We start from the raw sequence: 23,585 nt of genomic DNA, 5'->3' as shown, positions 1-23,585 counted from the left end.
CCGTCAGTCACCACAAGTATCGGCTTATATCGACGAGCCCAAATCAAGTTGTACAACGGCAACGTGCACAGACGCTTAGGCCCAGGTACTTTGCAGGTACCCCCGGCTTCTAGTGGCGATTGGCCAAACACTCATAGTTGCACTCAGCCACTAATGGACCGCAGCAACAAGATGCCTGGACCCAGACTGGGCCACTCCACCCTCAGCTTGCGTCTACTTGCTCGCTTCTCCACAGTAGTCTAAAGTACCAGCAAGTCACGGTGCGCGCTGCCCTCGAGGGCTGTGTTGAGGGCACCGGGACCCCTGCGGGCCAATCCGACACCAGTCCAAGCACCCGCAACGGAGCTGCCGTTGACGCCTACCAATAGTGCAGCGTATGCGAAGTTTTTCTGTGTATCCGCGTACTGTGCCCCCCCAGTGAAGGCGAGTTCCACATGGAGTCGAGCCGATGTGCACGGCGCAGCTTGAGCGGACTGGTCCGAGTCCCTTTTGTCGCCCTCGAGGAGGGTTATATTCCTGTTCATTCCCAGTCCCGTGCATCTTGGACGCTGATGACGCTCGTTCCTCAGTCTGACCTATTATCCATCTCAAGTCCATCTACCTTGTTTGAAACTTTGCTTTGCTGCCCACAATGAGGTCTCCCCCGCCAGAGGTCCTGAAGACCTGGCCCAAGCCCAACTACATCGACCCCGTCACTAGAGGCCCGGGGTTGATGATTGTCGAGTTGACTCTGCTTCCGATTGCCATGATAGTCGTCTTCCTCAGGCTCTGGGTACGGATATCATGGTTGAAGAAGAGCTGGTATGACGACTATCTCATGATTGTTGCCATGATCTTCAGTATTGGTGCGTTCCTAACCCCCACCAGCTCGCATCAAGACCCATCATGACTGACTCATCATACAGGTACTACCGTCATTGTCATCATGGCGTCTCAGCTGTACGGTTGGGACCGTCATGCCTGGGACCTGAAGCCACATGAAATGATGGTTGGCAGACAGGTACGACCATGGGTTGGCTCGTGGCACGATAAGCTGATGCTAACCAAACACTGCAGGCGTCTATGGCAGGCCAAACATTATTTGTACTTGCATCATCGACTATTAAGATGTCGATTCTGGTATCGTACTTCCGCATCGCCCCTGAAAAGTCCATTTTCCGCAAGTTGGTGTGGGCGACGTTTGCTCTCGTCTTTGCCGCTTTCATCGTCTTTCTGGTTGCCCTATGGGTACAGTGCATGTAAGTATGTCCAAAGAAAACAGGCCTTCTAGTGCTGACAACTGCAGTCCAATTTCGAGCTATTGGAAGCTGAATTCCGACCACCGTGACTGTATTCCCGAGGGACCCCCGCTTGTCGTACAAAGTGTCCTCAATGTCGTGACCGACTTCATGATCTACGCACTACCGATCCCCACTCTCTTCTCGCTATCACTTCCATGGAGTCAACGCCTCGGATTGGTCGTTCTCTTTTCCGTCGGTGGGCTTATTGTTGTTGCCAGCAGCTTCCGAGCCTACTGGGTCCATTACACACTGTTCCGAACATACGACGCAACCTGGGAAGGATACCAGATCTGGGTATGGACGGCCATTGAAACAAACGTCGGTGTTATTTGCGGATGCATCCCGGCGCTCAAGCCCCTACTTTTCCCGCATCGAGCGAGGCAACAGGGCTCAAGATACGCAAGCGGCTCGCAACACAGCAAGAAGAAGGAGAAGATTACACCCGTCATCGACCAGGTCGAGCTGGACACACGCAGGTTGACAGAGAACAACGACTCGCAGCCTGGGCTTGCTATCAGCACACACCCAGCCCACCACAGCACCTTCTCGGAGCGGCCGATGAGTGGCGACACAGACAAAAGTCGGTTCGAGATTGATATAGAGCAGCAAAAAGCCTACATGTACTGATCGCGAGGCGCAGTGCACATTACCTTTATTTAATATTCGCATACGTTGAGCGTGTGGCGTTGGGGTGCCGTTGAACTAGGGGTTTTCCTGGTGGGCCACTCGTACCCTCGACTTTCATTTTCATTTGTATTTTTCTTACCACCAATATCCTCACTTGGGAAAAACCAAGACTGGGCGGCTCTCTCGGACTTGACTTTTCTTTCTTTTCTTTTCTTTTCTTTCCTCTCTTGTCCTTGTTGTCTGGGCGGTCAACTGTGCATTACGATGCCAGTCTCTTCTTTTCGCGTCTCTTAACGAGGCGGTTAGTACTACGATAGCATGTAATGCCATCACGTCAGCCCATCAGGGCAACGACCTCTTTTTTTTCCACACTCATCTCGCGATCAGTTCCCTGTTCTGATACAGACCAGTCGCAGCTTTGGTGTTGAACACGGTGCAGGAGGCGTGGGTATCAAGGTGCGGTTGGCTACCCGATCCCCCTTGGGTGTTCAGATTTAACCTGCATAGGGCATACGTACTCGTCTCGATTGACAACCTACATGCTACACACTGGCTTGATTGCCCCAGGCTCAGACGAGCATGATGTGGACATGCGTGGATATGCTATTGAGGTGAGGAGCCGTCATGCCGTGGTAGCCGGGTTGGAGCATGGTGCGACGCCCTCTTTCTTTTCCTGACTTTTGCTTTGAAGCAAGACCCTGAGCATATCTATTTATGTTTCAGCGGTGGATTGGTCCGTGGGCGAGGAACATGATGTCAGCCCATCCCGCTTCTCCACTGCACGCATGCGCATGGAGTTTACGCAGCGGGCGCAATTTCCGCCGTCACGATGCCTGGTCGGATTGTCACGGCAAGGCTGGCAGAGTGAGGTGTCAATCTCGCGGCATAACCAACGCAGGCTTAGTCGCCGACGGGAGATGACGTCTGTCTCGACGCGGCGTGCCCAATCCGGCGCGGGCAGTGCAAGAGAGGCCAGCATCAGGCCAGAGGTGTGTGTAGGCGACGTGTCTGCAATAGCGAGCGGCCTGACGGAGGGCGTAAAAGATGCAGTGTTGTCGGGCTCTTGAAGAGGCTTTTTGAAGAGGCGGGAACCAGTCCCGACGAGATGGGCGGCTGGAGGTCAAACGTTGGCGGGGGGACTAGCGACAGGGCTGAATGCTGAATGGCGACAGAAGCCCTGGCTCCATTTCCCGACTCGCGTACCGCATGGCTGCTGCACCATGACATGTGCCTACACCTCTTCCTTCACCGCTTCCAGAACCTGCTGCGAAGCCTGCCGACAACCACCGTCTGCCCATCATAGACACGCTCGTCGCCCTGCTTATCCCATTGCGGCGCGGCAGTACATGTAATCTGCCTGTCTTGGGCCGCCGTTGTCCCGGACTGCGACCAGGCCGGGGCCTGCGGGAAAAAATAAAAAAACATCCATACCGACCTCCTCCCGCGTAGCAGACCCTCGTCCCAAACGTCACAGGAGGCGCCCAATGCTTCTGCGCACGACCTTTTACCATTGCAAAAGTTACCTCGCGAATGCTCGCTCCAGCCTGACCATGGCTGCAAATCCAGAGTTGGCGTCAGAGGTGGCAGCATGGCCCTGTGCTAGCCCGCCTGTATCCCGTCTAATGCCAACGCACCGCGCAGCGCCTGGCCCTACAGGGCACTGAACATCCGAAAAGGAAACCAAACTACGCAAGCCTCCGCACCCAGCACTACTGCTATATGTAAGCTGCAGGTACTGGTGCCCCATCCTTTCTCATGCCCTCCCCAATTGTCCCCTTGCGTCCAACTCACCCTCGACTCTCTCTCTGCCATGTGGTCGCTCCTCGTATCCTTGATCGCGCTTCCTTCGCTGGTCCTCTCAGCCCCAACTGGCGACTCTCATCATCATAAAAAACCAGTATGCATCATTGGCGCAGGCCCGGCCGGCTTGGCCGCCGCTGGTAGGCTGAAGGACAAGGGCATCAGCGCTGTTGTCTTCGACCGACAAGAAAAGGTCGGTGGTAAATGCCAGTCGTGGTATGATGACAAGTAAGTCCTACTCAGCGTCGCAATCCTCCAGACGCGACTAACCGCCCATCCAGAGGCATCTTCCACCCTCTCGGCGCTGCCTTCTTCTCCAATGGCACCTACACCGAGACCGTTGGCATACTAAACAAGACCGATGTTGCCATTGAGTCCTTTTCGCTTGCCGGCGCGCGCAGCCAGTACATCTACAACTTTACAAGCGGCGACATCCTGCCCTACCCTGCCTTGAGCGCGCAATTCGCCGCCACGGTCGCTGCAGAGATCCCGAGATACGTTGTACTGTGGAATGAGCGCTTCCGACCCGCCAGTGCTCTCAACTACAGGGTACAGCTGCCCCCTGTCATACACAAAATCCACTAGGCTAATGCAGGAACAGGACGGTGTCCCACACGAATTTACCTTGTCCGGCGCAGAGTGGTTTCGCCAGAACAATTTCACTGCGCTCCCTCTTCTGCTTGTCAATGCCGTCGCGCTCTATGGTTATGGGGATATCAACATTGTCCCAGCAGTACGTCATGGCCCGCCAACATTTTTGCAGGGATCGCGCATGCAGAACGCGCTAACATCTGACTAGCTCTACATCCTAAAGTACTTCACGCCTGACATTCTCACAGCCTTTGCAGGCATTCGCAATGTGTACTACATGGATTTTCACAAGATGTTTGCCGAGTACACCAAAAAGGAGCTCTGCGAGACGCCCATCTACACATCTGCCGATGTCCGCTGTGTAGACCGATCGGGACCCAACCCAGTCTTGACTTACACGGTACCAAAAGGAAACTTCGTTTCTTGGAACAAGCAAGAATGCTCTTCCGTCATCTTCGCCTTTCCCCCAAGCCTGGACAACCTGCAGCGCGTTGGCGTCGACCTGACCGAGGAAGAGCACAATACCTTTGCCAATGTCACGACGCACCAGTACTACTCGTCAGCCGTGGAGCTCGAGCTTCCATTCGGCGTGTCCTACGTCGCCGCCAGCACCTCACCCAATGTGCCTCCACCAAACGACGGCGAGCCCGTCGCCATTCTGCGCCTAAGCCAGCAATCCAACGTCTCAGTAGCCTGGTCCTGGGGTCCCTACGAATTCCAGACCGAAGCAGCCGCTAAACGCCTACTCATCGACAGCTTATCCGCCATCAACAAGGACCCAAGGAATGCCACAGCCAAGCCTTCCCCTTTTACCGAAGAAGACGTCAAAGCCTTCCGCAAGTGGGACTACTTCCCCCACTTTGGCAGCGAGGCGCTTGCTGCAGGCGCTTACGAGAAATACAACAACCTCCAAGGCTGCAAAAAGACATACTATGCCAGCGGTATCAGCGGCATGGAAATCGTCGAGTGGGCTGTTCGTAGCGGATACGACATTGTCGACCGATACTTTTAGAGAGAAAGTTTGTCCCGATGCCCCGTCGGCGATGATTCCCTAAAGAAAAAAAGAAAGGAATAGAGTACGCAACTCTTTCCTTTCTTCGGATCCTTAGTCGGTCATGCGGACAACCATCTCGCCGGGAATTTCCCCCCTCCTCCGCATTTCTTTCTCTCCCGGACTTCTGGGACCGGAATCTTGCACCCAATGCGATCGAACCGGAATCCTCCTCCTCCATCTGCGTGCGTGCGCGCGCGCGCGAGAGAGAGAGAGAGCAAAAAAACCCGGCCTGTTTTTTCCTGTTTCTTTCCTAATGATGTTTAACGATTTCCTTTTATCTCATTCTTCTTGCGAGTTTTTTTTCTAGACATGATACCTCAGAACTTACCCCTCACGGTCACACGTACCCCTATGATGATATCGCGTCATGAGCATCGCGAGTTAATTTACGTTTTCTTTGGATTATTTGGGGGGAGGAATGCGGGTAATGATGGTATGTAGATAATGTTTTCGTGATGGCAAGGAAGGACGGGGGTTGTATAGAGTGGAGATTATGATATTAGACATTATGGGCGTGGAGATGGGGAAGGTGTAATTAAAAGGGGGGGGGGGAATTGTAGATAGTAGTCATGTATATAGTATGGTGGGTGAAATACATGGATTGGTGTGTACGGATATTACCTTTTTCACGAGAGAAGTTGGCTTGACAAAGTGCTGAAGATATCTCCAAGCGGAGATTCGGACTTGAACTCCATACGTCTAAAATTTCGACAAAAGTATGATACGCGACCTCGCTCTCAACGCAGCAATCCTCTAAAGCAACCAAAGAACCCTTAAAACCCAGTCTAATTCTATACACATCCCCTCCCCCCGCTACATCCTCGACTCCCCAAACCCCAACGTCTTAACCCCATCCTCAAACCGAATCTCCTCATCCACCGACTCCATCGGGGCCCCCCACGTAACGACGCCGCGCCCATCCACCGCATACGCGCCGCCAATCTGCCACCTGCACGCTCCGTCGCCAACCTCGTGTCCCCAGACGCCTTCGTTCTTCCTGAGCATCACCTGGTTGTATCCGTTGCGGGGGTGCAAGACGTGTGCCCAGGTGGAGATGCCGAGGCCCCATAGGGCGTAGAGGTTGCGGTCGGGGTCGACGATGATGTCGACGTTCCAGGCGCCGCCGAGTTTGGAGAGCCAGGCGGTGGTGGCGGCAGGGGTGCAGTGGGATATGGCGATGAAGCGGATCGAGGGGTATTTGTTTGCGAGGGTGCGGAAGCGGAGGAGGAGTTTTTGTGCGACTGTCGTGATTCATTAGATTTTATGTGTGTATAGTGGTAAAGTTTGGGTTTGTTTGGTGGGCTTGTGTGTGTGTTTTTTTTTGCTGTTTTCTTTCTTCATCGGATGATGGATGGAGACGATGGTGGCAATGTTGCTTTTCAAAATACTTGCGTTGAAGAGTCCAAGACTTGAAATAGATACTACTACACCAAGAAGAAAACTTACAAGGACATCCGCAGAAGCGCAGAAACAAAATTATTGTAGGGCGCCTGTCAGGCGCTGGGAACTGCAACTTCGGATGCGACTGGGCGCGATCTCCTATTTGCGGGGGCCGGCGGACGGGATCCTGGGGCGGCGGAGGCGTGGTCCATGATTGAAATGCTTTGGGGACTCCCCATTGCACATTTGCGAATGGGTTGGCGAAGCCCGCATCTCCTCCGTCTGCAGCGCCCTTTTTCGAACTCCCTGTGCTATTGTTGCCACCAAACAAGTTGTCGGTCTTTGGAAGCGAAATGTTTCCCAATCCGGCTTTCCGTAGCGCAAGCTTGGTGCCCAAAGAGTTGAGCATCTTTTTATTTATTTATTTTTTTTCCAGGTTGGACGTGGTTTGTTTTCGGCAGCAATATATCGAAGCGTAAGCCGGGTATCGACAGGGGTGGTGGGGGGAAATGGGCGAGGACCAGGCCCAGGTCGGTAGTTTGCCAGTGGCCCGACGAGTTGGGCGTGGATAGATGGAGTGGTGAGGGAGCGCTCCAGTGGTCGATGAGGTTACGCACTTGTGGTAGCGGGATCGTGCTGGAAGCCACTGGTGTTCAGCCTGCGAAACGAGACTGAGTGACAACACAGTTGAGCGAAAAGAGGCGGGCTGACTGATGGAGAGCGCTCGGAAATGCCGACACCGTGGCTGATCTTGTATTGTAGCTACAGCGCGTTGCACACTATCCAGCTGAAACAGAGTACGTGGCACGGACGTCGCGGCTGAGGCCCGAGAGCCAGATGCAATGACATGGCTTTGATGCTGTACACTCTCAAATGGCTTGAGTTATTTGCGGTATATTGTTGTTATTAGAGCGTGTAATTGATTTCAAGGAGAGATGGTTGGAATCAGAGTTAGCTTAGAGTTCAAGACGCGTTCTTTAGAAGCATACATTAGGCAGTATCGCGCTGTCACGTGCGGGTACGTAGAAGTAGGCGCGACACTTTAGTGGGGCCGTGTATCGTTTGACATCTCACCACACCCAGTGTACCAACGACAACTCCATTGTTGCAGTCAAATCATCACTTTCTCAAAATTATAGCTCATAATAACGCATCGGGTATCTATATTACACAGCAAACGCAAAAAAATCCACCCATGCCACTTCCAGCACACACATCATACCTTCGTTAGTATTACCTTTGTGCTCACGGAGCCACCTCTCGCTTGTATGCGAATATTGTCCTGCATTCAAGGACGGTTTGGCGCTTCACACACTCTTCCACAATATCCTTATCTTCCCACCACCACTTGGGCTCGTCAGGAGAGTCGTCTACAAAGCTTCCCCAAATGTCTTTCCACAAGGCACGGCCAATGATGGTGGAAAGCTCGTCATCAACTTTGGCAGACTCTGGATCAGAAGCACACGGTAATGTTAACTTCTGGTCTTTGTGTTGATCGGCCAATTCGAAGCCGGCGTCTTTTAGCCACGCAGGGAGTAGTGCACACGGTTTGGAGCATCTGAAAAGCTGCTCTAGGTTGACGGAAAGCCTGTCCTCAATCCACGCGCGCATCAGTGGCCCGGCTGTGGTGCGTACAGGGGCTGCATCCATGACTCTGATTTCTAAGAAGCCGCCAGGGGCAAGCAGCTTGTAGCATTCACTGAACAACTCGGGCAGTTCGGAAGATGGTACAAGAGATGGTAAAGTTGACGCTCGGATGTGAGAAAAGTAGTCTTCCGGGTAAGGCAGTGGGACCGAACCAAACTTGCGCACCGTCAAGTATGATACATTTCCAGGCAAGGGAACATGTTGCTGAGGTTTTGTGGTGAGAAAATGCACCATTTGGGATGGATGCATTGCTGATAACTGGTATACCTCCGCTAATGACACACGTTAGAACTTACACAGCAGCGTAGCACAGAATACAACATTGACTTACAAAGATTTCCGTACAGCTCTAGGATCTTGCCCGTGCTGAACTCTGGTATAGGGGTGCTCTTGTCGTGTCTTGCAGTTTGCATCTGAAGGCCTGTCAAGAGCCAGAGCTGCTTTTCAAGTATCAACTGACGCAGAAAAATTAGTTGGGCATCTCCAATACCAAGACATCTATACATGCCTCTTCGTCAACCCCATCACTGGTTGCCTCCTGCCAGTCTTCCTTGAGTCGATCGAGTATAACCTTGGGGCCTGCAGACTCCATTCTGCGAATAAATCGCTGAAATCGGGTAAGCTGCACGGAGCTGCTATTAGGAGAATATAGTATGCTGGCTGATGGCTGCGGTTGCACATTCAGCTGCATCTCTGTGGGCACTTCACGAGGAGCGAGACATTGCCATTGCGAGAAAGGCTTGTTGGACATGTCCGAGTCGAAAGAGGGCGTTCGTATGTCATTCGAACTCATTTTTGTGTGGAAGCTTTCGTATAATTCCAACGCTTCTGGTCTCGAATATCCTTTCTTTATTGGCTGTGGAGAGCTGCAGAGGCTTAGTACAAGCACACAACAACAAAAGCCATACTGCTTACGCCTTTTTCTTGCTTCTCATGTCCAGAACAGACGGCCATGTTGAAGAACAGTGTTCGCCGGCCGATGAACTCGCTCTGCTTCGGCTTGTCACAAACGACTCTGGACTCATTGTTGACAGTTGAGGTGCGTCGTCGCTATCTACTGTGATGGGTGTCATTGCCTCATCTCGGTCATCTGCCCAACAAGATCAGCGCAACTCCCAACACGACATGGTGATTGACGACCTACTCGAGGCATGTGATGAAATGGAGCTTGATTGTCGAGAAGAGTTATCACCTTCTAGTTCTGAGAGCTGGTGGTATTCATCCAAGTGTAAAGAGTTGCCGGATGGCAGAGTGCCAGAAAGCGAGCTAGTATACGTCCAACTTGGTTGCAGCGCCGGATCCTTGAATTCACTGGCCTTTTTCATATCCAGTGTCGCCGGAACATTACGGAAAGTCTTTTGCGAAGACTGACTGGAGCCGGACGGAGGTCGTATGATTTTAGGCTTGATGATGTTTGCCTTCTTCAAGCTTGTCGGCCACCATGCGTCACGCTCAGTTGAGGCAGAGCCTCTCGAACTTCTTGATGTAGTCGAGGCACCGATGGATGGAGACCTAACGGATCGCTCCTTCGCCTTTCGTTCTCTCCGGGCTCCGAATGTCTCGGGCTCTTTCTCCAGTGGAAGGTCTGTTGCGAACATGTTCGACTACGGATGAGGAGGCACAGTGGGGGTTAGTGGGGCCACACTCTAAGTCGACGGCCCTAGGTGGCGAGCGCAGAGCGTGGACTGGAGGCTATTTGTGAATGAAATGGAGCCTTCTGGTCGGTCAATGCACGCCGACACGGGCGCCTGGCAGATGGTGTTGCGGCCGCCAGGCAGACCACGTAGCGGTACCTGGCACCGGCCGTATGTGAGTAATTGACGAAACGCTGTCGCACCAACGAGAATGTGGCGTTATTGACCTCTTGATTCTACTTTAGGTCTAATATCAGGGCTTCCCGAGCCAAACTACACGGCCAAGCGCACTACCCACCCCCATGCTGTCGTGCTCGGATGCTAGGCGCACGGTTGCCCAACACAATGCCCTTCTTGGACATGCTGGTCGCATTGCTGGAGAGGTCTGCGGCCACACGTGCTAAGGGCGTGCAATGCGTCTCTCTATCTGGTGCGGGACTTCCCCGAAAAAAGCACACTGCAATGCTGCACGATAGGCGCAGCCAGCCTGGTCAGGCCGTCGGCCTCTTGGTCTGCACTCCGCGGTATTCGGTCGCAAGGTTTGACAAGGAGACATGGTGGCCCGTCTTGTGGAGCACCAGCAGGCTTACCAGACACGCCTGGCAGACGTAAGAGGAAAAATCGAGTCGTTCGGCGGCGGGAGATCAGTGTTGATCTTCGTCGACGCAGGCCAAGTGCCACGCACCCGGCGTAGCGGCGCAAAGTCTGGCCTTTGAGCACTGGGCACAGGACACCTACTACCGACACATTAGACACGCCATGTGCAGTCAAAAGAAACAACCCCCCATGGCGCAACACCCACTGCCACTGAGACGCCGAGGCGTTGGCCGTCTGCTGCCAGTGCGGGGCGAGTATTACTGCACTGATGATCGACAGATGCGCCAGGCGAAATGCGGCTCGATCTGCAGCGAGGGTGCCTGACTAACCCCGGCCGGCCCACCCGCGCCCCTGACTCGCTTCTGCCCATGATCATACAATGCTCAACCACCACCTCCACCACCACACAGGGCTACTTCACCTACACCCCACCCGCGCGTATCATTCCACAGCATCCGGTTCGCCTGTACGACAACGCTCTTGCGGCGGCGGCACTGACTAGGATCATGCCACCACTGCGTCACCCCTTAGTTCCCTACATGAGAACGCTTTCGGATGCCTGGTTTCTGACCTGGTGCCGGAACTGGCTCTCCTTGCTCCCCGCCCCCGTCAGCGCCTTGCCGTCTGGCCTGCTTCTGGTCTCCAGACTAGCAAAGCCTCGGAGCCCTCTTATCTCTCAGTGGCATTATCATCTGCCTTTTGCTTATGGCTTCGGTCTGACTCGTCGCAGTCGCAAGCCCTATACATGACATCTGCTTTTGCTTGAGCCTCGTTCATGCTTGCTTATACCACGCCACCCGCGACACACATATAGTCGGTGCAGGCAGATCCTTTGCAGTCCTCCTGCTCGCCCCCCTCCTCCCAGCAAAGATCCGCATCTCCACATTTGCTTGTCTTCACACATCTGCAGCCATGGAAACCTATCACGCCTATGTCGACGCTTTCAATGCCCAGGTCGGAAAGTCAACTTTCGGGAGGATATTTCGCCTCGACGGCTGTGGACATGTGTGTTTCATTGCTAGCATTCGCGCCCTACTATCACTCGCTGACATGCCAAATAGGAGGATGAAATCAAGCACACTAGGTTTACTACAGAAATTCGAGCTGGGCTCACTTCATTCTTCACCATGGCGTACATCATCGCTGTCAATGTTAGTCTGTGAAGGGTCGCATGCCAAAAACGTTACTGAGAGACTAGGCTACCATTCTCTCGGACACCGGCGGAAACTGCGTATGCAACGACACAGCCGACCCTTTGTGCTTAAAAAACAGCGAGTACCTCATTTGCAAACAAGGCATGAGCAGTCTAGGCAGGAACTAGAAGCTTTGGCTAACACATGACCAGATGTCAACCGTAATCTCATCACAGCAACAGCAGCAGTAGCAGGCTTTAGTTCCTTCCTGTTTGGATTCTTAACGAACATGCCAGTATGCCTCGCCCCAGGAATGGGACTCAACGCATACTTTGCTTATCAAATCGTGGGTTTCCATGGAGGCGGTCTTATCTCTTACAACCTCGCACTTACTGCCGTCTTCGTTGAGGGCCTGATATTCATCTTCATGTCCTTGATTGGAATGCGACAATGGCTCGTTAAGGTGATCCCGGTGTCGCTCAAGATTGCCGCTGCTTGCGGCATCGGGCTATTCCTAGCCGAGGTGGGTCTCAGCAATAATGCTGGCATTGGAGCTATTGCGGGTTCGAGCAGTACACCACTTGACATTGCTGGATGTCCAAATCAATACAAGGATGAGTTTGGCGCTTGTAAAAGCCACAAGATGACATCACCGACGGTACGTTGTGTCACAATACCTGGACAAAGCCCAGCTAATCAGAGCATTTAGATGTGGCTTGGCATCATGTGCGGCGGCATCCTGACAGCGTATTTGATGTCTTACAAAGTCAAGAGTGCCATGATACTGGCTATTCTGCTTGTATCTATCATCTCATGGCCGTACGTTTGATGAATTCTTCTGAAAGTCGAATTGTACTAAAATCTTTACAGACGAGGAACTGAAGTGACCTTCTTCCCCGACTCCGAAATTGGCAACGACCGATTCAACTTTTTCAAAAAGGTGGTCAGCTTCCAGCCTATTGATCGTACCTTGAACGCATTAGATTGGAACATATCCGAAAAGTCTGGTCACTTCGCCCTCGCTCTCTTTACCTTTCTTTACGTCGACATCATTGATTGTACCGCAACGCTCTACTCCATGGCCCGCTTTTCTGGTGTTGTCGACTCAGAGACTGGGGACTTCCCCAGATCAACAATCGCTTATTGCACAGACGCTTTCTGCATATCCATCGGCGCGCTCCTTGGCTGTTCGCCTGTCACAGCTTTTATTGAAAGTGGCGCTGGCATCGCCGAAGGAGGAAAGACTGGTCTGACAGCAATGACTTGTGGGCTGTGTTTTATCATATCCATGTTCTTCGCGCCCATATTTGCATCCATTCCACCATGGGCTACCGGGTGTACTCTGATTCTTGTAAGTTGTATCTGTACTACTGGTGACCCGAGCTTCGCCGTTGACCCTGTCACCAGGTTGGCTGCCTCATGATGCGACAGATCACGTCGATCAACTGGCGCTATATCGGCGACGCCGTCCCTGCATTCGTAACTGTCATGTTCATCCCTTTTGGCTATAGCGCCGCCTATGGCCTAATAGCAGGTTTAATGGTATACACGGCACTTAACGGGATGATCTACATAACAAAGGTTATTTCCGGCGGTTATATCGTCCCAGATGATGAAGATCACCGGGAGTATTGGACCAGTAAGTTCCGAAATTACTTTAGTATCACACTAATGATCGTGGACCTGGGCTTATTTCGTCAATTTAGTCAAGCCTGTTGGCCGCCTCCCCTGGTTCGTCTCCGCGGGACAGACAGTTACAGATCGCCTGCGGGGAACTCCGAGTAAAAGGGAAGATGTCATGCTCTCCGAACGCAGTGGAGAAACAGACTGGAAATACCGTGAGCGTATTGGCTCCAACGGATCGCATCGCGAACTCGAAGCGGTCATTGTGCAAGCACTTCCCACGGATCCTCGTCACGAAAAAGTATTCGCTAAGATGGGGGTGCATGAAATGAAATGAGTACATCTTCCATACGATAACAATATTGGGTTCAGTTTTAGGGGCATTTTCCCTCTCCCCTAGGAGCGGTAAGAGGAAACAGGTAGTTTGAGAGGCCTCAAAGTTTAGTTAGCGTCACACGCAAAGCGTATCCATCGTCTTTCCTTTGTAAACCGCCTATCGGCGTGAACCATATATCAAACAAATAATGTATTCAAACATTCAACTTCTACCATGACCACAGTATGCAGGATCTGCCTTTTTCTGTGTTTGCGACATGTACATACGTATAATCTCACCTTCTGTACTGCATCGTGGAATTGACTAACCCTAATTTGGAATACAGAGTAGGGGCCCACTTGATGAGCCAATCATGCCGGCCACATTTCACGTATCCTCTCCAATAAGCTTTCTCCCTGTCTATCTTTTCCTAAACTGCCAAACTTCTTTCAGCCCCAACGTTTCAACCTATTATGCCTTGCCTCCTTCAACAAGATTGGACGGCCCATCCGTAAGTTTCTCTTTTTTTTGCTTCGTATCCACAGCATCTCCGTGTCTAATTAGACCTGGCTGCTTCCCTTTTCAACGCCCCTCTAACTCTTTGTAAACGTAGCTAATGGTTTCGTATTCTTGACGCGCAGTCACTAGCCACGAATAGTGCATGAAAAAAAGCGAAGGGTATGATATGCCTAGGTAGTGCAGAGAAGAATTCTCATCTACAGATCGAGAAATTCGATCAGCAGCGATCAGCTACTATATCATCATTATCATACAAACACCGTTTTCTGTCGCTTCACAGAAACCACCCCTCAGCACATCAATGCTCAACGCCATCCTAAGATTCCTGTCAAAGACAAGCTTTCAGTTAAAGCTAAAAAAGCGGGCTTCGATGCGCGTCTCCAAGTCATCACATCTTCGTGTTGTCAACCTTATCGTGCATGGACGTCCTTCAACGTCTACGTCCGCGTATGTGTATGCGTAACATTGATTCTGATTTACCTAAGGAATGAGAAAAAGTAAGACGAAGTTATTATAAGAGAAAAGTTTGTTAACTTAACCGGTGAGCAAAGCTAATGTGTGTGGTATTACGATGGTAAATTGACGCAGATGAGCATGGGAAGAGGAGAACAAAGGGGCTACGAGGTGTAAGCTTCAGGGTCGCGTAGCTGCAAAGGCGCATCAAAGATTAATTCTTTTTGACTTATGCGTCTTCTGCATCCACGACGACACAAATTTCCCCTCATTCATGTCAGCTGTGACTTGTCGTACCCCTCACTGTATTCATTATGATTGTTCTAACATTTGTAGCTAGTTCAATGCTGCCACCGGATATGGATCCGGCTAAGCTCACAGCATCGAAACAAAAGAAATATAGACCGTATACGACACCGTGTTCACGCTGCCTTGATCTCGATCGAATCCCGATCGAACGAAAAAGGAAGAAAAGTTGCCCAACCATCACAACGGATAACAAGGCCGTAGCGCGAAAAAATATTCGCCGAATGCTGCATTCACTCTTTTCTTCTCTCTCAGCTCGCGTTGGTTCGGTCGGCGTTCCCGACACAACCAAATATCACCAAAACGCCAGATACAGTCTTTTCTCTGGTGTTTCTTTTTCCCCGCAAGAATCTCCTGATATCTGGGTAACTAGCGCAAGGCAGCGGCAATGAAATGCCATAACGTCCGCCTTCGGTACCAAAGAACTCAAACGGTGCCTATCAATCGTCGTGTCCCGACACCCACTCCCTCGTTACTCCCCCCACTCACACGTACCAAACTTTTCTCTTACGCTAAACGTTTCGTTTGACCCTTCATAAGCCAAAATAGACAATTAAAAAAAAGAGAAGACGAAGACGTCGTAGTAAGCAGTACGATAAAAACCGCAACCGCACTTGTCAAAGTCTCGCTTTTGCACACATCCTCTTACCCGACCCGCCTTAATATTCCTTTTTCCACAACTCCCTTTCTCTTTCTTTATTTGCCCAACCCTCCATCTTTCTCCCTCCCCCGCACAATCGGCAAGCAACACACGCACGCTCACTCAGCACACCATCCCACCATCGATCTGATACACCGATCCAGTCACAAAGCTCGCCTCGCTACTAAGCAAGAAGCGAATCACCCTAGCCACCTCCTCGGGACGCGCCCTACGCCCCAACACCGCATCGTTTGGCAGCGCGAATCCGAGTTCGGCGTCGAGCGCATGCATGAGCGGCGTATCCACGAAGCCACTGCGGGGGTGATTCGCATGTAAGTCTGAGTTCGGGCAATAGGTTTGCTTTGCTTCCTACGCATCCATCTCGGTACTGTACCAACACGTACGTCCGAGGAATAGCGTAGTAAGTCTCCTCCCCTCAAAGCAAGATTCAAAAGGTAAAAAAAAAGAAAAAAACGTACGGAGCAATCGCGTTAATCCTTATCCCCGTCTCCGCCTGCTCCTTCGCCGCCGCCTTCGTAAGCCCCACAACCGCATGCTTTGAAGCACAGTAAATACTGCAATGCGGTTTCCCCACCAATCCCGTTATCGAAGCCGCATTGACGATAGATCCGCCTGGTACATCGCCGTTTGCAACACGCATGTTGCGTAGTTGCGCCGCCATGCAATTGAATGTCCCCTCGACATTCACGCCGAAGACGGCGGCGTAGTTGGAAGGCGAGTGCGCGTGGACTGGGGCTAGGGACCCGGATATACCTGCGAGGTTGACTGCGCCTACGTGTTTTTCCCCATTTCTATGAGTTGATGTTTTATGTTGTACTATGTGTGAAGTACAAGAACGTACCGTCTATACATGCCCTCCCCCACTTCTCACCCGCACCCGCAATCCACGCTTCCACCTCCTCACTCTTTGTAACATCGACTTTGTATCCCGTGGCGTTTTCGCCGAGTTCCAGGGCTAGTTGCAGCACGGATGCTTCGTCTTTGTCTGCGAGCGAGACTTTGGCCCCGCTTTGCACGAGGAGTGTGGCTGTTGCGCGGCCGATGCCTGAGGCTGCGCCTGTGATGGCGAAGAGGTGATTCGCGATGCCGTGCGGTGAGGATGAGGTTTCCATGCTTAGTGGTGATGTTTTGGGAAATCGGGGGTTGAAAATGGGTGTGAGGTTCTGGAATGGCGTGATGCGATGCTAATAGTCAAGAATCGCTGTGTTTTGGAGGGATTGAGGTACTCTCCTGGAAAAGTTGACGTGTTCGCCATGCTCAATGTATATCTATGTTCTTGCGATAGCGTGGGGAGCCGAGCGTGCAGCTGCGGTGCATCTCACAATGTTTAACGAAGTGCATATTGAACACTTCTTAATCACCATTTTCTCAACCACAAAATAATCAGCTCTGATATTGCATTATTCATTCATCTGTTCTATCTGTTCGCTTCCTCGTGCAGATCTGTTGGAATATCTCAACTTGCACATGATTCCTCAAGCACGTACCCTGACCTCACCAATCAACCAGCCCAAGTAACACGAGAATGCGTCGTACTACATGATACAGCTGTACAGCAGCTCTATACCCAAGGAAGATGCGGCTGCGTCGTGAAACGTAGTACTCAATCCGGAACGAAGTTAGTTCCCAATCTCCACACCTCCTCTTCTCGATGCTGCCATTCCCCACTCTCATGTATTGACTATCCTTGTCCAATATGAAGACTTAAATTGTCAATTTTCTGGTTGTTTACTCCATCTCCGCGGCGCGCGAAACTCCCCTTACGGCAGTGTGGTGCTGGCCGCCGACAGGCTCGCCGCATTCCGGACAGCGTGCGAGTTCCATGGGCATGCCGCACTCGCCAATAGCAAACTACGTAGTATCAGTATCAAGAGTCAAAAGAGGGAGTGTTGGTTGACTTACTGGGTGTCCATTGACACAGTTGTACCAATGTCCAGAATGCGTTGCGATACCTCCCGGCCCACTGACCATTGCCTGTTTGATAGCTTCGATTTCGTCCTTTGAAACTTCCTCGTAGAATTCTCTATCCAGCATCTCCGCTGAGCTGAGCACGGCTTTTCTGAGGAGGTCTCGGTCACGGAAGGAATGCTGACAGAGCGATTCTGCTTGCTTTAAAAGGCGTTTGGCAGTGTTGCGGTAGTCGATTGCTCGAGTGCGATCGGTGTCCTTGGCCATTCCAGAGCTGCCGAACATTTGTGCAATACGAGCGTGATACAAAGATGACTCGACAGCAAGCTTGGGGAGGCATCCTGAAATGCAGTCGCTGATCAGTTTCTCGCATGCCTCGAGGAAGGAATGGATCTTCTTTGCGGGGGAGCCCCCACTAAAGTTGAGTGGTGCTGCTCCATCTATCTTTTTGGGTACCACTCGTGCGATTTCGAACTTATCCTCAAGTATCAAACATTGCACTTTGATATCGAGTAGGCGGCCACCTAAAGTGACGCGCTGGTCTCGGTCGTTCTCCAAATACTTGGAAGATGGGCCGAGAGATAGCTGGGCAAGTGTGGCGTCGAGGGAGGCATTCTTCTTGTAGCTGTGCATAATTGCTTGGTACAGTTTGTACGTTGGTTGGTGCTGAACATCCACTTTACGGCGGAACAATATGACGGCTTCCATTAAACTCGCCGCGCTTGCATACCTGTTTTGAAGGCTTTTGTTGATTTCCCGCATCTTCATTTCGTAAACAACCTGATTGGTGTTCAGATCAGGAGATGTGCCAATAACAGCAGTGCGTGAGGTTTCGAGATTAGCCCGTTCAACAGTTAGCCTGTCTGCTAGTAGCTGAAACGTCTGTTGTCCGCTGACGATAAAGCGTTTGGACATCTCGTCAATGATAGCTCGGTTGATAAGGCGGTTGTAGCGCTGTGTCACGAACTGTTTGATTAGTTCTCTGCAGTTTGGACATTGAGGGATTGCTGCTGAAAGCGCAGAATTCTCAATCAGACCGATGAATCGACCCGTTTTCTTGTCGACCTCGTACACATCCTTGAGCCCTATGTGGCCGTCCAGAGTCTCGGTTGTGAAGAAGTGACCGCAGCCAAGGACAACGATGGGCGATTCATTGAGATCGATATCGGCGTAACTTGACATCATGATCATGTCTGGCTGTTCTTCGGATTTCATACCGCATCACTGGCAGTATTCAGTAGGACATTCTTCACCGCAAATGCTCGGACATTGATGACCGCATGGTAGAAGCTTCGTGCAACGTTCATCGCAGGGCAAGCGATCGCATGGCGCTGAACATGGCATCTTGCAGTCGCTTTGATGCTCGCAGGACCATTCGCAAGGCTCAGTACATGGCGTGCAAGGCTCATGACACTTCTTTGCACATTTGGTATGCTTGCAACGGACCTAAATACTGTCAAAAAAACGCACTGGAAGGATATGCATGTAACTTACTTCACATGGGCTTTGACACAACTCACAATCAGTTCCATCATGGCATGGGCGTTTGCAGTTGTGACTGCAGGTCCCATGCTTCCTATCACAAGTCTTCCGGCAAGTAGAATGCTTGATCAGTGGCTTGTCACGAGTATCCTTGGTGTTGCATTGACCACAAGTTCCGGGGCAAGGATGACTGCAAGCTAGCAGAGCTTGACACGGTGTAGGGCATTTGAAGTGGGCTTTAGAAACATCCAAGGAGCATTTTACAACCACTTCGTGTCTGCAGCCAGGAACAACCTTCGATACCTTGACATCGCAGACAATGCCAGCGACGTTCTGGGTGCGGTGACAGTGAACGGAATGCTTGAGATGGCCACAAGGAAGCAGCACATTGTCCAACGATATCATGCATTTCCCACAAGGCTCTCCACATGTAGGCTTTTGACATGAATGACCACATGGCTGATGTTGGCGTTGGCATGGCTGTTCGCACTGGAACACTGCATGCATAGCTTCTGAATGGCATCTAGCTCCACATCGATGGCCACAGTCAAGACGGTCAGTACATGCCAATATACAACCACCTTCAGGGCTGTATTTCTGAAAGTCATCTGGCTCTTGTACTTCGATCGGCGTTCTGGGGTGTCGAGGGCAAGACAGAGCCAGGCTTTTACCGACGCAGGCGGAGGCTCTAAGCATGTTGATAACTTTCCGCCACATTTCAATGCTAACGTAGGTTTCGGTGTTGCCAATGAGATACATGCCGTGTTGGGCACGACTGAGGAGTACATTGATACGGTTGGTCGTTTTGAGGAACCCAACTTTCTGTGCCTCATTGCTTCGTACGAGTGACACGATGACGATCTTTGCTTCTTCTCCCTGGAAGTTGTCGACAGTAGCAATTCTCAACATTTCGGATAGCTGTTTCTTTTCCAAGGGCTTACCTTGGTATGATCGAAGTCCAGATGTTGCTGGTACTTGAGAAGTTACGTCATCGACCGTAAAGCCGTCGTTCTCTAATGCTTCTCGGTCACGGTTACTGAGGCAAATCTCGAAATCGCTCCTCAAAGTGGCTCGTAACTTCTGAAGTTGGCCGGTATATGGCGTCAACACCGCGATGTCTTCAGATTTGTACACTCCTTGGCGAACAATGTGTCGCACTAGTGCATGCACCATTCCAACTTCCCATGAGTTCGATTTGGAATTGTTGATATGAGTATTTGCGTCCTTCTGGTTCTCGAAGTTTTTGTGGTCGAGCCAGAAAACGTTCTGGCGCATACCAACTACATCCGGTAGATCGGTGGTGGAAGGATGATCCTGGAGTTTCCCGTAGATGGCCTCACGTACTAACGAAGATATCTGTGGACGCATTCGGCGCTGAACATTGAGTTGAGCAACGGGCATCAAAGGACGTCCCGGTTCACCAACACAGAGTCGTTCAAACTGGCTTCTATCGAGCTGGTGGAGCTTTCCTCGCTCACTTTCGAGTGATAGATCGCGAAAGTTGCTTACTGAAGGTCGAAGCTGCTCATGGTCTCCGATCTGGATTACGTGTTCGACATTGGGGAGTAGTGCGGAGATCATGTGGCTCTCCATGACCTCTCCAGCTTCTTCGCAGATGATAACCTTGCACTTTACCTGCTGGAGGACAGCAATTCGTTTCGCAAGGCCAGTTGTCGTCACGCCAATGACTTGCGCTTCTTCCAGTACTCGTCGATTCAGTTCTTCATGTACGTTTGTCAGCTTTTGTTGAGTTTTTGTAGCATCATTGATCATCTCATAGAGCTCGTCTATTTTGTTGCTTCGAGCTCCCTCAATCCAATGCGCGACTAAAGCGCCTCGCTCCTGAGTCGTTAGCGAATATACATTCGTGTTTGCTTTCTGCACGATCTGCTTTAGCAATGTCGCGGACTTTTGAGTGCAAAATGCCTGGATGTCCGATGCCCAAACATCGAATGGATGACGGCCAGCTAGTTCAAAATCTTGATCATCGATACGACGGAATTGGCTGTGTATGTTTGGGTAGTCTTCGGAAATGTGATTCTTCAAGCTTTGCCACTCAGGTTGCTTTTGCATGCTGTTCAACGAAGCGAATATTGGTTTGGCTTCTCTCTGCGTCTTCTCGAGCTCGTTGTAGCTTATAGCCGCCATGTACTTTTCTGACTTGGTCTTTGTCCCCAGGTTACTCACAAAGCGGAGATTGTGGCCTTCCAACCTCTTGGACTTGCTCATTGCTCCAACGCGGATGAGCTTTGTCACACCTATATCAAGTAGGTGCTCTAGGAACTGGTCTAACGCATGGTTGGTGTAGCATACTATCATGATGGGCCCCAAATTGGCCTTTTTGCTGAGACCTAAAAGAACCTTCATAATTTGGAGACCGAGATAACTCTTTCCAGTTCCAGGAGGGCCTTGAACGAATGCATATTCACGAGTCAGCGCCACAATCAAAGCCTGGCATTGTCCACGGTCGAGATGAGTTGCGGTTCCAAGCTTCTTAAGTAACACTTCGTCATCGCATGAGGACGTAGGATCCATTAGCAACTGGTCACCCTTGTTTGCATCCTTTAGCAGAGGTGACAAAGAGAACTTGAAGCCCGGAGTGCGTGTGTACAAAGGCGGGGGGATTTGATGCACCACCCGTTTCCCCGGGAGCCCTTCGTTTCTGCGAGGCACGATCCACTGCTGAAATGGGAGACGATTCAAGCGGTGCATCTCCTTCAGATTCTCTAGAATGGGTGAAAATGTGGCAGGTATCACGTTGGGAAATTCCAACAGCAGGCCACGAGCCGCTCCAGTATGCGCTTGCATGAGACTCCTTACGGTGGTTCGGTCTTGTGTTGCCAAACTTGCCGTGATGTACGCCATGTCTTTGCCACGACTCAGGCCGTATTCTTTTCCGGGATCTGTGGTTTTTCCCGAAACTGTCAGGAAGATGTGCTGAGTGACAGAATTATCGATCCATACAAAGGAAAGCAGTGTTCCTTCGTTGAACCTTCGCGATTCCTCCCACCACTTCTCTTTTTCTGCACTTGTCTTCCTGCGAACTGCGCCTGGTTGAACAAACTCAACCTGTGCTTGTAGACCCTTTCTGGCCTCCAAAGTGACATAACTGATTCGAGCATTGATGTAATGGTAAGCACGCATGTCCCCTAGGCTCAGCTTTGCATTCCATAGCGTAGCAGGCTCCTGAGCTACTGTGTGCATTACCCCTGCCAGAGCTCCCTTCAACTCACCAAAGATATCGTGGCGTAGCAACCTAAAGAAGGTATCGATGTGGCGCTGTACAGGATCATCGAGGAAATGAGGCTGGTCAGGGTCGGTGTAGGGAAGAAATTCTTCTGCGTCGCTCATGATCTCATCTCGGGTAGGAAACAGAATTATTTCAGCAATGTCTTTCTTGTCATTGTCGAAACGGCCGGAGGGCACAATCAGGTCGCGCGGGTAAGAGGATGCGTTTTTGTACTCATCAGCTGCATTGTTTCCATCCATGCTCGTGTCAGCGAGAAGACCTTGAGCGCGTGCTAACAAGGCTCGAATGTCGTTTAGCTTATTGAAGATGCGCGCCAACGAATCTGAAGAAGCCCCATCTTTGGAGACTCCTGTAGCAGTCTGTATGGATTCGACAAGCGAAGGGATCTCATCGTTGAACCTTACCCTAGATTCACGCCTGAGAAGCTCAAATAGAGCAACCGACATGGCAAGGAGTGTTGCTTTTGCGTTCTCTGTTAAGTTCCCGGTTGCCCCAATAGCAGAAGTTGACAATATGGCCCCAATCAGGCGTCGAAGAAAGGAAACAGCCCTCTTTCCACCGACTCCTCCAAAGAGGTTGTAAATGAGCCCGACATGGGTATCAACGGCGAGACAGCGCAGGATGAATGGATGTGAGATTGTAAGAAGGAAGTTGCGAGCATTGCTGGTGAAAGTCTCATAGTCTCTGCCACTAATATTGGCGCTGAGTAAGGCAAGGATGTGGCGATGTCCAATGCCATCTTCGTCATTAAGGTCTTGAGGAAGTCGTTGACGCCAGTCTCGATCTCCTGCCTCCAATATACTGAGTGCGCCTTCCCAGAGCTGTCGCATTATGCTGGGGTTATCGACTGGTCGGGCAAACAATCGCTTCCATGAGCTGTATGAATGTCGTGCCTGACGCTGTTCTTCTGTCTCTTCGATTCTACTGCGAGGGGTCTCACTTACATGTTGTCTTTCGGATCTGTTACCTCCGCGATCACGGCCACGGCCACGGCCATGACCGCGGGTTCCCCTGCCTCGCCCGCTGGGTTTACCACTGTCAGACATGCTGAGTAACTGCAGTCACTTCAGGGCGAGCGTGCGAAATCGCGGGTAACTTTTCGATTGTCGCCAGGGAGGATTGTGCAACTTGAGGGGAAGAGAGTGCGTTGATGTAGGAAAAGAGTGTTTTGACACGGGAGGAGGATGTTTTCATATCAGCGGGTTGACTCTTGTTTGTGCAAACGCTAGCTGAAAGAAAAACTTTTCAATTCGCAATGAGAGGTGAGAGTGAAGTGCAGTTTCCAGATCGGGCAAAAGTGAAAGAGAAAGGGTAGCGGGTGGAC

At 51.3% G+C, this 23,585-nt stretch overlaps 9 protein-coding genes across 9 annotated transcripts; 4 read left to right on the top strand and 5 right to left on the bottom strand.

The window, feature by feature from the left end:
- Positions 1–631: 631 nt before the first annotated feature.
- On the top strand, positions 632–1,907 carry COCCADRAFT_97380 (uncharacterized protein; the record flags this gene model as incomplete). The annotated part of the gene is made up of 4 exons (XM_007714574.1): positions 632–845; positions 906–1,000; positions 1,057–1,238; positions 1,286–1,907. 4 exons carry the CDS (start codon positions 632–634, stop codon positions 1,905–1,907), a joined length of 1,113 nt encoding a protein of 370 aa, XP_007712764.1.
- Positions 1,908–1,936: 29 nt separating this feature from the next.
- COCCADRAFT_37189 (uncharacterized protein) lies at positions 1,937–2,237 on the bottom strand (the record flags this gene model as incomplete). Its single annotated transcript, XM_007714573.1, has 2 exons — positions 1,937–2,041; positions 2,073–2,237. 2 exons carry the CDS (start codon positions 2,235–2,237, stop codon positions 1,937–1,939), a joined length of 270 nt encoding a protein of 89 aa, XP_007712763.1.
- A 461-nt stretch (positions 2,238–2,698) lies between these two features.
- Positions 2,699–2,974, top strand: COCCADRAFT_97465 (uncharacterized protein; the record flags this gene model as incomplete). Its single annotated transcript, XM_007714572.1, has 1 exon — positions 2,699–2,974. The coding sequence occupies one exon, from the start codon at positions 2,699–2,701 to the stop codon at positions 2,972–2,974; it is 276 nt and encodes a 91-aa protein (XP_007712762.1).
- A 743-nt stretch (positions 2,975–3,717) lies between these two features.
- On the top strand, positions 3,718–5,310 carry COCCADRAFT_26651 (uncharacterized protein; the record flags this gene model as incomplete). The annotated part of the gene is made up of 4 exons (XM_007714563.1): positions 3,718–3,935; positions 3,989–4,256; positions 4,309–4,440; positions 4,507–5,310. The coding sequence occupies 4 exons, from the start codon at positions 3,718–3,720 to the stop codon at positions 5,308–5,310; spliced, it is 1,422 nt and encodes a 473-aa protein (XP_007712753.1).
- An 855-nt stretch (positions 5,311–6,165) lies between these two features.
- On the bottom strand, positions 6,166–7,141 carry COCCADRAFT_97403 (uncharacterized protein; the record flags this gene model as incomplete). Its single annotated transcript, XM_007714571.1, has 2 exons — positions 6,166–6,593; positions 6,799–7,141. 2 exons carry the CDS (start codon positions 7,139–7,141, stop codon positions 6,166–6,168), a joined length of 771 nt encoding a protein of 256 aa, XP_007712761.1.
- Positions 7,142–7,977: 836 nt separating this feature from the next.
- Positions 7,978–9,977, bottom strand: COCCADRAFT_37186 (uncharacterized protein; the record flags this gene model as incomplete). Its single annotated transcript, XM_007714570.1, has 5 exons — positions 7,978–8,651; positions 8,711–8,834; positions 8,888–9,245; positions 9,295–9,469; positions 9,524–9,977. 5 exons carry the CDS (start codon positions 9,975–9,977, stop codon positions 7,978–7,980), a joined length of 1,785 nt encoding a protein of 594 aa, XP_007712760.1.
- Positions 9,978–11,522: 1,545 nt separating this feature from the next.
- On the top strand, positions 11,523–13,703 carry COCCADRAFT_97401 (uncharacterized protein; the record flags this gene model as incomplete). The annotated part of the gene is made up of 8 exons (XM_007714569.1): positions 11,523–11,615; positions 11,672–11,761; positions 11,809–11,914; positions 11,956–12,401; positions 12,453–12,562; positions 12,614–13,094; positions 13,151–13,382; positions 13,450–13,703. 8 exons carry the CDS (start codon positions 11,523–11,525, stop codon positions 13,701–13,703), a joined length of 1,812 nt encoding a protein of 603 aa, XP_007712759.1.
- Positions 13,704–15,723: 2,020 nt separating this feature from the next.
- Positions 15,724–16,733, bottom strand: COCCADRAFT_97460 (uncharacterized protein; the record flags this gene model as incomplete). Its single annotated transcript, XM_007714568.1, has 3 exons — positions 15,724–15,913; positions 16,080–16,392; positions 16,463–16,733. The coding sequence occupies 3 exons, from the start codon at positions 16,731–16,733 to the stop codon at positions 15,724–15,726; spliced, it is 774 nt and encodes a 257-aa protein (XP_007712758.1).
- A 616-nt stretch (positions 16,734–17,349) lies between these two features.
- Positions 17,350–23,307, bottom strand: COCCADRAFT_37183 (uncharacterized protein; the record flags this gene model as incomplete). The annotated part of the gene is made up of 6 exons (XM_007714567.1): positions 17,350–17,472; positions 17,524–18,722; positions 18,755–18,975; positions 19,024–19,101; positions 19,148–19,217; positions 19,587–23,307. 6 exons carry the CDS (start codon positions 23,305–23,307, stop codon positions 17,350–17,352), a joined length of 5,412 nt encoding a protein of 1,803 aa, XP_007712757.1.
- Between the last annotated feature and the right edge of the window lie 278 nt (positions 23,308–23,585).

The sequence above is a fragment of the Bipolaris zeicola genome (genome assembly GCF_000523435.1).
Source record: "Bipolaris zeicola 26-R-13 unplaced genomic scaffold scaffold_84, whole genome shotgun sequence".
Classification (NCBI taxonomy): Eukaryota; Fungi; Ascomycota; class Dothideomycetes; order Pleosporales; family Pleosporaceae; genus Bipolaris; species Bipolaris zeicola.
The sequence above is the reverse complement of the archived record's forward strand: the minus strand, read 5'-3'. Positions and strand labels throughout refer to the sequence as shown.